The sequence below is a fragment of the Danaus plexippus genome, chromosome 20, assembly GCF_018135715.1.
Source record: "Danaus plexippus chromosome 20, MEX_DaPlex, whole genome shotgun sequence".
In the NCBI taxonomy this organism is placed as follows: Eukaryota; Metazoa; Arthropoda; class Insecta; order Lepidoptera; family Nymphalidae; genus Danaus; species Danaus plexippus.
In genome coordinates this window covers 2,956,654-2,968,605 of record NC_083550.1, presented here as the reverse complement: position 1 = coordinate 2,968,605, position 11,952 = coordinate 2,956,654, and the positions used below count along the sequence as shown (strand labels likewise).

Here is an 11,952-nt window from a genome sequence, read left to right as displayed (position 1 = left end):
AGCAATGTTCAAAAACAATTTAATATAGAAAATTTCTCAGCTGCTTTTGTTTTGTCAGACAACACAGCTGTTATGGCTTAAACGATAAATACGAGTATAAATTAAATAAACCGTAAAGTCACATTCATTAATAAAATTTTCTGTATATTACTTTTATTTTGAACGGCTATTTAACTTTTGTTGAATATATATTTTTTAATTTCTTTATCATAAAAACCATATAATTTTAAAGTAAAGATAAACTAAATCGAGTATTAATTATGAAACTATGTATTTGATACGTATGTCTACTAAATATTTTTAACACTTTTTTTAATTCAACGCTTAATTTTTAAATTATGTTTCTTCAGGCAACTCCATGGTTTTAGAAAATAGCATTAAACCTATTGTTTATTGTGGACTTTTACAGTTATACCATAACAGTAGTCGGTAGTTTAATATTTGTATAATTCAGTTTATAAGATATACTTATCTTATAGGGTTTCAAATAATAATATAATGACTATATTGTTTACCAAGCTCACAAAAAATCCTATATTTTTCTAAGTAATTATATGTTACTCTTATAGCGGTTACTATCCAAGTAGTAAACGATTAAATTTATATTTTCCTGATTTACAGTTAAAGCATCGTTATATTTCAATTTTTTATGTTTAATCAGCTTATTTAAGAGAGAATATAATTTAATTGGGGACAACGTCAACGTCAAAAATATACGTCAATCTTGTTTATCTACAAAGTCAGTCAATTAATCAAGACTACTATAGTAAGTGATTGTCTGATGAAATATTTCGGAGTTCGATTAGCAATCGTGACAATAAATTAGAATTTAGCAATGAATATTAGCAGTTAACATAGTGCGTTTGCTTCATAATCATTAATTGAGTGATCAATATTTTTATTAAATATAATAAAAAAAGGATTTTATTTAAATATTCTTTTATAAAACTACAATGTCTTTATCACAGTTGCCTTTATTTTTAAAAGGTCAAGTAGTAAACGGGTTCGGAAGAGGTTCAAAGGACTTAGGTTGTCCGACCGGTATGTATTATAATTAATTATTAAATTATCGTAAAAATTTCCAAAACAAAAACTGAAAAAAAAATCACAAAGAAACAATTATAAAAACAGGGAAGCCCCTAATCAACATAACAGTATAGTAAAATATTAAAGAATGAATAGTTGTTTCACTAATATGATGAAGTATGATTTTAAAAATATTAAACATTTAAAATTATAACAAAAACTAGCTTTAAAAACTTGTTTTATTTATGGCAAACAATACAATGTACATTTTCATGCAAAACTCCTTGAATAATTTAGCCAATATGTGGCATAGGTATAAAGATAACCAATTGTCTATTTAGTTTAAACTACCATATTGTCTCTTATCAGTTTGCCTATATAAATATTAATGAATAATGTTCTGTTTAAGTTCTAGTTGGTAATTGAAGACATTTGAACTATCTATAACTACACTATACTTATACTAATATTACATAATCCTGTCTTGTATAGAAACAAAAATATGTTATTCGTATTTGAATCCCACAACTTAAAATCTGCCTTAATATCTGTGAAAGTACAAAAATCTGTGTTCCTTACTGTATTTTTTTTTTACTATATGTTTTAAACACATTTTTAATTGATAGTTGTACTTCTTTTCAAAACAAATGTATTTCCAATATCATATAAGAGTTGTGTATTGTATTAAAATTATTACAAATGCTTGTATTTCTTATCATTTAAGTCAAGTTCCATTGACTGAACAAATAAAAATATACGTATTTAGGACAAGGTACTCTGTACTATTTACAAAGTTGACCTGGTATAATATATATGATTCGTTTTATAATTCTGTAGTATCTATAATAATGTCCACAATTTTATTGGTACCTTTTCAACACTGGACAGGGTGTATGTAAAAAAATTGTATGAATTCTAAATTTTTAAATTACTATTGAAATGTCATTAATTAAATTTATGAACATATAAAAGTATATATTTTGTGTGACAGATAAGATAAATTTTCATGCTATAACACAGGGTGATATAAAAAAATTATATTTATTCCCAATGTCAAGTGCAATATAATCCATATAAATATTCCACAGAGTTATCTTTTCCAGATCATTATAGATAAGTTATTTAATTATTTCGGATTTGTACACAGATTATAAAAATATACGAGTCATGATCATAAATGCATCACAAGTACCACAACATTGTTACAATATAATGCATTGAATTGACGACATTTATCAATTGATAAGTTATGATTAATTGTAGACAATTTATAGTTTTTATTGACTGTAAATAAAGAATAGATAGAATACTTAGAAATAGGTTTTACGAAACGTTTTTTATTTGTCTTTAGCAATAGCTTCTTCAATTAATATTTAACTAAATTATTTTTATTTATGTATCTAGTACATAGAACAACAAACATAACATCTCTCATTCTCTCGGTATTTCCCTGCTTAATCTATAATTTGTAACTTTTGAAACTGTTATTTTCAGCAAATTTTCCAAGGGAAGTGGCACAGTCTCTGCCAAAAGATTTAAAAACTGGTGTGTATTATGGTTGGGCTAAAGTTGACTCGGGTCCCGTTTACAAGATGGTTGTCAACATTGGATGGTGCCCGTTTTATCAGAATAAGGAGTTGTCCGTGGTATGACTATTATATATTTAGATATATTAATATATTTTATAGACCTGGTTATATTTACTCATACATACATTATATTATATCTATATGTATATACATTAAGCATATTAAATGAATAATATTTTATTTGTATCAGAATAAAGTTAACTTTTATTAAAATAGGTAATAATTTTCACTTACTGAGTATATAATATTTTATTTTATTTATTTACAGGAAACTCATGTTATTCATAACTTCGACGACGACTTTTATGGTTCGATCTTGAAGATCTGTGTGCTGGGATACTTGAGACCTGAAAAGAACTTTCCGTCGCTGAACAATCTGATAAGTGCTATAAAACAGGATATTGAAGACGCTAAGCAAAATTTGGACATCAAAGAAAATATAATATTTAAAGAACATGACTTTTTTAAAAATTAATTAGGTTTGCTTTGACTCATATTTTTTATTAAGCAATACTTTAGTAAAATTCTTGTATGGCCGTATGGAAGTACACTTTCATTATTAGTATTTTCAACAAAATCTATCAAGGTATACGTTTTTGTTGATTAATCGCTACTAAATATAATGTTGTCATTAAATTTACGATCTTTAACTAATTCTCGAGTGCATCTGTCAGTGTCAGTTACAAAGTTTGGTGTTCACCAAAACCTACAATCCACTTTTACGATTTCATCATCAAATCTTGGATAATTTATTTCCATTTTGTTTAATTGCAAAAAAAAAAAACTGACAAAGGTATATACTTTACAGACAGTATATATTTGGAACCAATAACATATTATATTTTAATTAATAATCCAATCTCTATCTTCATACTGCCAAGTTTAATTTATTCGTAAAAACAAATTTTGCTCAAACAGTTTTATAATATCGGTTTTATCTTTTGTCATCGGGAATAACACGATTATATGAAAGTGGAAACTAATAGTGTTTGGGTATTATTTTGTCTAAATTCTTTTACAAAGTTTAGTCGGAGTAAAAATGAATCGCGAACGTCGTATGTATTGTGAATTTATATAAAGCTTCTTTCTCTCTGCAGGTATTTCGTTGACAATGTGAAACCAAAGTAAGCAAAGAGGAAATAAATAGAAAAATTTTGATTTTTTTTAAATAAAGAATAATAATAGATAATACGCAAAATTACCTTTTAAAACATTTATCAAATTATATTTGATATAAGCTTAATATGAAAATTATTTACTTTGTTTGAAATGTTTTTATTTATGATTATAACTTATGAATTATGTAAATATAGATATTTCTTGTTAAATGTCTCACTATAATGTATTGTTATTTACCGTTAACCCGCAATTATACCTACAGGGAATTCCATATTGTGATATTTTCATATACACGCTGTTATATAGTGAATAAATATACACAGAACTGTTTTATTTGTCAAATTATTTCTTACCGTAGACGTTCCTAATTTGAATTTTTTTAAACGATTCATTAGCAAGAAAGTTACTATATACCTAACTAGTCACAAACAAAATTCAAGATAAGTTTTTTATGTTCTTATCATTTATTTAATGATTAACGAAATTTCAGTTTCGTTATAAACGAATTGTACTAATAATGTTTCAGGGTGTAAGTGATATTGTAGCCTTACGTATTTTTTTTTAAATTGTTCATAATAAATATAAGAAATGAAATAAGTTTACATTCCACTTTGATGTAGTTCCTTAAATACCAATAATATCGATATGATGACTGATAATTGTTAAACTTAATGAATATGAATTTGTAAATGTTGTGATAAATTGTTTAGATCACTATATTATTTTTTTAAAGAACTGTAGCTAACCAAATAGTCCATTATGGGCACTTTTTTTAATTGAAGACAAAAGACCGGAATATTTCTTTTTTACACTTAAGCAAAATTGGGATTGTTATTTTTTTATCCTACATTTTTTATGATTGGTTGGTTGGCTGTTTTAAATATGGTCCTCATCCGTGCAAAGACTTGCACAGTATATTCTGTAAGTGTCGTGCAGAATGGAGGAGACACACTTTTTATCATTACAATGGAATTTTAAAATGTGTTTTTGCACTATGGAATAAGTTCTCAAAAATGTTTTTTTGTTTTTGCTTTTTATAATTAGCGTTTTGGTTTTGGTAAAACAGATAATTATAAAATAGCTTAAACATAAATTGTAGATTACGAAATTGTTAGCCAAAAGTATTCCTTATACATAATTAAAGTATGACTTTATCAAAATGTCTTTCTGATCATTTTAATTATAGAGAAGATAAACTATCAATAATTTTAAGAACAACTGTATATTACCTTCCTATTCATAAAAGAAAATTATTTAAAATTCTATTTTTTTTCTCATAAAAACAAAGAATATTATTATTATTATTGAAACATCATATTTTATAATCTACATTCGTTTGCAATGCAACAGCACAGTTCATTATTTTTTCCACTTTCATCATAAACTTAATTGTGTATACCTGGTCTTATTTATAAAGCCCGGGAATATTAGTTTCGTTGCAACTTTAGTATAAGTAAATGAAAGTGGTGATGTAAAACCTGTTTATCTGTCAACGAGAGAAAGAAAATATGTTTTCCAACGTCCTCCTCTCTGCTCTACAATAATATTAAATATACGATACGTAACTCTCTTCTCTAGTTCTATTCTCGTCACCAGGTCAAATTTTGCGCAACGCTTTCGCCGTGTATACACTACTTTACTCCGTAAGTCAAACGTGAGTAAAGAAATTTTACGTCAAAATATCTCAATCCCTATCTTGTCTCAACTCTCAAGGCTCAATCGTTCAGAATTACTGACATAATCTGCTGCGTAGCGCCGTCTACTAACGTTTTGACCAATTAAATGTATATAATGGCTACCATTTGACATTTCAGTTTTCAGTTTTCACAATTGAGCTGCGGACGTTCTTCATGGTGGTGTTGTCCTCCTTTTCTCTTCTAAATACTTCTTAATACTGCCACTAAATTTCTAGCTACGTCTTATCTTTATGCTAACGATCTTGAAGTGTACATTAATGCTCCAGTTAACAACATATTTTTACTAAAAATCAGTAGTTAGAGCAAATCGTTTGGGATCATCCTAAACCCCATTAAGTCACAAGTATTTATACTGCGTGACGCTAAACGTAACACTAGAAGAGACTTCAGTTACGCGCAGGTGGACAACGTGCACTTGAAATTTATTTTGTTGGTAAAAATTTAAACACTAGACTTATAAAGAGATATTGGTTTTTTGATAGCCCTTTTTCGTGGGCACTAGAGCTTGTACAGAGGAGCCGATAATTTTCGCTAGCATTAGTTGTCTGCGGCGATGGAAACAACTAGTGACCTTAAGGCCAAGATTCTCCTCGTCAACCTCTTTTTTTTGTCATTAATAGGCTATGCTGGCTTTCCTATCAGGATATTTCTAATGATTTACTAAGCAAACTGAATAACTATCAGAATATTTGTATCAGATTTATCTCAGGATTAAATGAATTTGGCCATGTGTATGATTTTCAGGGTAAACTTGGGGGCCTGTCATCAGATTGCCATTTCCTATTTGCAAACCATTAGTAATTCTTTAACTAATGAATCCACTTTTGTCACTAATATTGTGTATATTCTATTCTACATTCATTGACATATAAATTATGTATATACAAACATTTGTAAGTATATATGTATGCTTATGTAATTAAATTTTATGTATAGATTGTTGTTAGTTTATTATTTAAATATAATTTTCTAAACATCTTTTGTCCCTCTTCATATTTCTGTTATCTTCTCACTTAGAGTTGTCTGTGAGAAATGAGAACCCCTTAGCATACTTTGTACTTAGTGTGCCATTAATTAAATAAACAAACTACTTGTGATATATTTTATTTCAAGGAATAGTAAAATTTAGAGAATGGTTACTGTTGAGCGAGTATTGCTCTACTGTGCAAATTTTTCAATGCTGTCTTAAAATGGTGTATTAAATAGCTACATATATAAATTTTTAGGTATTCACTAAAAATTGTTACACTTTTGAAGTTGTATCAAGCATGACCCCTATATCAAAACAGACTTAAGAACAATAATCTATTTAGTTTATATATTTTAAGCACCGATATTCTATTTCAAATACTCAAAGTAATCACTGTACATTTGAAAAGTTCAGATAATTATTGAACATTAAGTCAGCAGTTCATATAGCTTACTCAACAATTATTGCACCATCGGTGAATATGACTCACCTTTAAGATTAAATAAATAAAGTCCAATTTTCACATAAAAAAGTTCAAGATATAAATGATAGATTAAAAATAAAAGAAAGTGTCTACCTTTTGAAAAAGCCTTTATTTGTAATGCTTTAACAAATCCAATGAATAAGAAAAATATCACTCATTCGTACGATTGGAAAATAAAATGCAAATCTTAAAAGTAGGGCTCTCTCTCCAGGTAAAATTAATGTTGTTTTCTCCTAAACGAACATCCTGAAACAAACATACATACAATAAATGTATTGTTATAACAAGTATTAATTATTAAATAATATTAACTAATTAATTTAGTCTGTGACTTATATATACAGGGTGTTAAAAAGTAATTTTCTGTATATATGAAAATCCATATATGATAATAACAACATTATAAACAAAGATCAACAAAACAAAACAATCAATATATGATAATTGTGATAGGAAATGACAGAAAATAATCATTATATATAAAAAGAAAAGATATATATTTCATTGCACTGTCAGAGTTGACATAGAAAAATTATTATCAAAAGGTAATATTAGTCCACCTAAAACAAATAATTCTCAGACTCGGCAGAATATTAAATGTAATTAACACTAAATGATTTCCTATATAGAGCTATAGAGCTAAGGATTTGTTGCACAATATTATGCACTCGCATTAGTCATATGGTACATATTGAAGTACCGATATGTTGCAAAAGTAGATGTAAGTATTTCAGATTTTTTACAATTCACAGATTTTCATAGGACAAAGTAATAAATGAGCTTGTCTTAAATAAATAACATATGCATTATATATAGATAAGAAAAAAATAAATGAACAAAACTTCAAATTATATTTTGTGTATTTTATTGTGTAGTTGTTTTATTATTATACTTTCATTTTACAAGAAAATAGGGAACAAGAAATATATGGAAATAATTATTTAATAAAGGTATATATTTTCTTATAAGTCATACAATTTCCGCACATACATGTAGATAATTGAAATGAAAATTTTATGTGAGATCTTAGTTTATGAAGAAAAAAATAATTACCTTCAGTTAATCTAGCGCGGCCACCAGTGGGTTGGCAGAGAATTGTCGAACACCCAGCACATACCACTACTCTCTGCGCGTGACTGAATACCGTTGTGATTTTGTAGCAACCAGGGCATTTCACGTCCATGAAATAGGAGTTAGGATGGGGCACTAGCCTTTTGAGCTTGTGCTTCCTCCTCTCCGACGCGGGCGAAGGGTGCAGCAAATCAATTGCGAGCTGAAATACACCACGTTTAGGTTAGTTTCATGCCTGCACGATATAACACAAAAGAAGTTCAGCCAACTGCACTTTAAAATTTCGAACTATTCGACAATTATATATTGAATTAAACAGCACTAGATATTTTATTGAGTCTTATTCATAAGGAATAATACATTTTCGTGTCAGTTATCAGACGTCAAAGGTGCCATGTGTTTATCTTGTTTAGCACACAGTTCGCGTTATTGGCCATTACGAACACAGTTGATAGTAAGAAGTATAACGATATATAATCACAAAAATCACACATTTTAGTCACAGAAATACTTCGAAACGACAAAATTTATTAAAATACACACCGGCATGGTTACAGCTTCGATGCAGAACCGGAAAAGGAAAAACGATATATGTACCAGAGACAAGAAATGGAGACCATAAATAATAAATGTAACTGCGTTCAAAATATTCATACTTTTTCAATTAATTTTGAATAAAACAGGGTACATTTCATTTACAAGTATGAAAGTATTTTATAGTTTTAGACACATTATATAACACAATTTTTTTCTAGATCAATCAGTAATTTTTAGTTCTTGCATGTAAATTTAAAATAATGAAAGGTTAATTGATCAATATCCATATCGTCAGTAATAAAAAAAAACAAAAAGTATTAAATCATACTTATTGTGACCCTACATTTCTTTAACGACAATAAGTATTACATTTTCTGTAATAAGTAGAAGTATAACGATATAATTTTACATATTAACATAAAAATATTTTATTGTCATCAAAGATAATACAGGATATATATTTAATATGCGTTATAATCTATGTGATGTTTACTGCTGTCAAACTTTAAACTCACATTACGATTATTAATTATTATACACCTGAACCGTGTTTCAACTTTCAAACTTCGAAGCAAGTTTAACTGTGTTGTAGTTTTATACATTTTCAACGAGATTTAAATTCGGTAAACCCCTTTTTAATTAATGGCGGACGAGGAATTCGATGGAGAGGATGGGGGAGGAGATTATGACGACATTGTTGAAGAAGACAATAACATAGAAGAGGTTGAGGAACAAGAGGAAGATGGTTATAATGTTCAGTGTTTAGCTCCAGGGCAAGCCGGTGGTGGAGTAGAGAAATCTAAACGGATCACGACTAGATATATGACAAAATATGAAAGGGCAAGAGTATTAGGTTTGTTGGCAAATTTTCTAACCTCAACTGCATTGAGCTCAGTAAATTTACATTACATTGATATTTTTAGAAATCATTTTAATCGGTTTTTTGACTTGATATTTATGAAAACCATGACCAAATTAACCCTATATTTATAGCTATTTGTTTAGTATGTAAATTGTTATTAATGACTTGCTCTACCTTTACAATAACATATCTATCTACCAACTTTACCCTTTGAATTTTTTATTTTCTAAAAACAATATTATATATATTGCGTGAATTGTTTGCCTTCGTCTGTTTCCCTCTTTAAGTTGTAGATACAACTATATAGAGATCTTAAATTATCTAAACTTTTGAATTTAAATTGAGCTATTGTTTCAACCATAGTCTATTTACATTAAAATTTTTGTCTTTTTTTCATATGTTTTCCATCTAGTATAACTATGGTTGTCACTTAAGCATGTTCAAATTAATTCCAGGTACGAGAGCATTGCAAATAGCTATGTGCGCCCCCGTCATGGTGGAACTGGAAGGTGAAACCGACCCATTACAAATTGCAATGAAGGAATTGAAGCAGAGAAAGATTCCCATAATCATCCGAAGATATCTCCCTGACCACTCTTACGAAGATTGGAGTATAGATGAACTTATTATAATAGATCATTAGACATAAAATTAAATTTTAATATAGTTTTAAGTATAAAATAATGATATGTTTTTTCCATTTATTTTTAAAACATTGTTCTTTGTACAAATTTATCAAAGTCCTAATTAAACATTCTCACACAGTATAGTTGAAGTAACTAATAATTGAAATATGAAAAAACCCCACAAATGATTTTACCGTCTCATTTGAGCAAAATAAAATGGATTATGTGGAGTATTTAATGTCTTTTTTTTATGTCCAAGGGGGCAAAGAGCAGACGGCCTACCTAATGGAGGTAGTACCGTCAGCCATGGACATCCGCAAAAAAATTTGCGGATGCGTTGCCACCCTTAATTGGGGAAGAGGGAGAGGAAAGGGTAGGAAAAGGGAAAGGGTAATCTTTTATTCAAGCACATTAGAATGCTAAATAATTTATTTTTTTATATTATATTTCTTATATCAGAAAACAGTTTCTTATACTAGTCCTATAATTGTATGTAAATTTGCAAGATAATATCTATGGTATACATATATATTAATACTATTATCTGGACTCTGTTTTTTTGTCATAGTTTTTGGCTTTATTGAGAGTAAAATTAATCTTGTAGTCCGCTTTACTATAACCCAAATTACAAATAATAAGGTTCTGAGTAACTTACTTTCACAGAACTTATATTTCACAGCCACAAAGATTTCTAGAGAAAACTAGGTTATGTTAACCAGGTTATAAACCAGATGAAAATGAAAAATGAAAATGAAAAACCTATTCATCATACTGGTACGATGAATAGGTTTTTCATTTCTTTTTACCGTATTTTTCAAATTTCCCAATGTCATTGGTATTAATTTGCTATATTTTAGGCGAATATTATTAAATTAATTACCTAGTACTTCTTTTGTGTTTAACACAAAAAATTTCTTTTGTGTATAAAAGGAATTGAATGAAGTTAAATATTCTCTATTGTAAAACCAGTTTAAGGTTTAGATTACATACACAAGTTCCTTTCGGTACTTCTTTTCCAACTTAGTGACATTCATTATCTCGGAAGATCGTTTAATAACTATCTTCCGCAAGGAGAGTGCCATAATTGTAAGTATCGGGTGTGCGCTCGCAGATTTTATACTTAAAAAAACAATATAGAACAAAGATTTAAAGACATGAAGTTATTTATTTATCATCATACACATCACTCAACTCAAATGGCGTCCTTCCAGTCGCAAACATTATTGCGATTTTTCTGGACGGCTAACTGCAATCTCGCGTCGGCTATTTTCTTGCAGGGCCTTTATTGTTTTCTGGTGAATTGTTGTAGACACGAGATTTTAGGTATCCCCACGGGAAAAATTGGAAGGGGTTTGACCAGGTTGTCCAATCTCCATCTTTGTCGGGTCTGAGATGAAATATCTCCAAATCGTCCTCGACACCCAGTGGAAATTCAAGGAGCATTTGCGGCGCTTAGCCCCAATATTGGTGGCTACAGCCAGAGCTCTCGGGCAGATCCTCCCAAACATCGGGGGACAAATGATGCGTGTGACTTTACATCGGTGCTATTAAATCCATGACTTTGTACGCCCAAATGGGTAGTTACTTTGAGCCGTCGCGTCGCGGCTTTGCTGCGAGTACCACAGCGAAACATGGCGCTCAGGGTATCCCGGGTGAACCGTATAATGTTATATGACGGGGCATGCATTCTGGCAGGGACACTGCCGTGGGATCTTGAAGCTGATGCCCTCGTAGTGGTATGGAAGCGACGCTAGCTTTCCTGGCAGGAGAACGACGGCGGTCCTCACCAAAGTGCAGCAAAGGTATGGGGAGAAGAGGCGCATGCCGAAGTGTTAGAGGAGTGGGCAGTGCGCCTACGTGACCCGGGATATGACCGGGATTTGGTGTGGTCTGTCCTTCCCCAACTTAAGCAGTGGGGTGATAGGAGGTTCGTTTCCATGACGTACCACTTGGCGCAACTGCTTGCCGGGT

At 29.8% G+C, this 11,952-nt stretch overlaps 3 protein-coding genes across 3 annotated transcripts; 2 read left to right on the top strand and 1 right to left on the bottom strand.

The window, feature by feature from the left end:
- Positions 1-772: 772 nt before the first annotated feature.
- LOC116774081 (putative riboflavin kinase) lies at positions 773-4,067 on the top strand. The gene is made up of 4 exons (XM_032666723.2): positions 773-1,041; positions 2,521-2,672; positions 2,884-3,094; positions 3,713-4,067. The coding sequence occupies exons 1-3, from the start codon at positions 954-956 to the stop codon at positions 3,088-3,090; spliced, it is 447 nt and encodes a 148-aa protein (XP_032522614.1). The 5' UTR covers positions 773-953; the 3' UTR covers positions 3,091-3,094; positions 3,713-4,067.
- A 2,908-nt stretch (positions 4,068-6,975) lies between these two features.
- On the bottom strand, positions 6,976-8,625 carry LOC116774153 (small ribosomal subunit protein eS27). The gene is made up of 3 exons (XM_032666811.2): positions 8,500-8,625; positions 7,939-8,158; positions 6,976-7,131 (listed from the first exon to the last, which is right to left on the bottom strand). Exons 1-3 carry the CDS (start codon positions 8,608-8,610, stop codon positions 7,103-7,105), a joined length of 360 nt encoding a protein of 119 aa, XP_032522702.2. The 5' UTR covers positions 8,611-8,625; the 3' UTR covers positions 6,976-7,102.
- Positions 8,626-9,002: 377 nt separating this feature from the next.
- Positions 9,003-10,214, top strand: LOC116773858 (DNA-directed RNA polymerases I, II, and III subunit RPABC2). The gene is made up of 2 exons (XM_032666391.2): positions 9,003-9,346; positions 9,811-10,214. The coding sequence occupies exons 1-2, from the start codon at positions 9,136-9,138 to the stop codon at positions 9,996-9,998; spliced, it is 399 nt and encodes a 132-aa protein (XP_032522282.1). The 5' UTR covers positions 9,003-9,135; the 3' UTR covers positions 9,999-10,214.
- The last annotated feature ends 1,738 nt before the right edge of the window (positions 10,215-11,952 follow it).

Excerpts from the sequence above, each read along its gene's own strand:
- LOC116773858 (XM_032666391.2), top strand. The coding sequence starts at position 9,136 with ATGGCGGACGAGGAATTCGATGGAGAGGATGGGGGAGGAGATTATGAC. Across the intron at positions 9,347-9,810 it reads TGAAAGGGCAAGAGTATTAG|GTACGAGAGCATTGCAAATA; the intron begins GTTTGTTGGCAA and ends AATTAATTCCAG.
- LOC116774081 (XM_032666723.2), top strand. The coding sequence starts at position 954 with ATGTCTTTATCACAGTTGCCTTTATTTTTAAAAGGTCAAGTAGTAAAC. Across the intron at positions 1,042-2,520 it reads GGACTTAGGTTGTCCGACCG|CAAATTTTCCAAGGGAAGTG; the intron begins GTATGTATTATA and ends TGTTATTTTCAG. Across the intron at positions 2,673-2,883 it reads AGAATAAGGAGTTGTCCGTG|GAAACTCATGTTATTCATAA; the intron begins GTATGACTATTA and ends ATTTATTTACAG.
- LOC116774153 (XM_032666811.2), bottom strand. The coding sequence starts at position 8,610 with ATGAATATTTTGAACGCAGTTACATTTATTATTTATGGTCTCCATTTC. Across the intron at positions 8,159-8,499 it reads TCGAAGCTGTAACCATGCCG|CTCGCAATTGATTTGCTGCA; the intron begins GTGTGTATTTTA and ends GGTGTATTTCAG. Across the intron at positions 7,132-7,938 it reads CCGCGCTAGATTAACTGAAG|GATGTTCGTTTAGGAGAAAA; the intron begins GTAATTATTTTT and ends TGTTTGTTTCAG.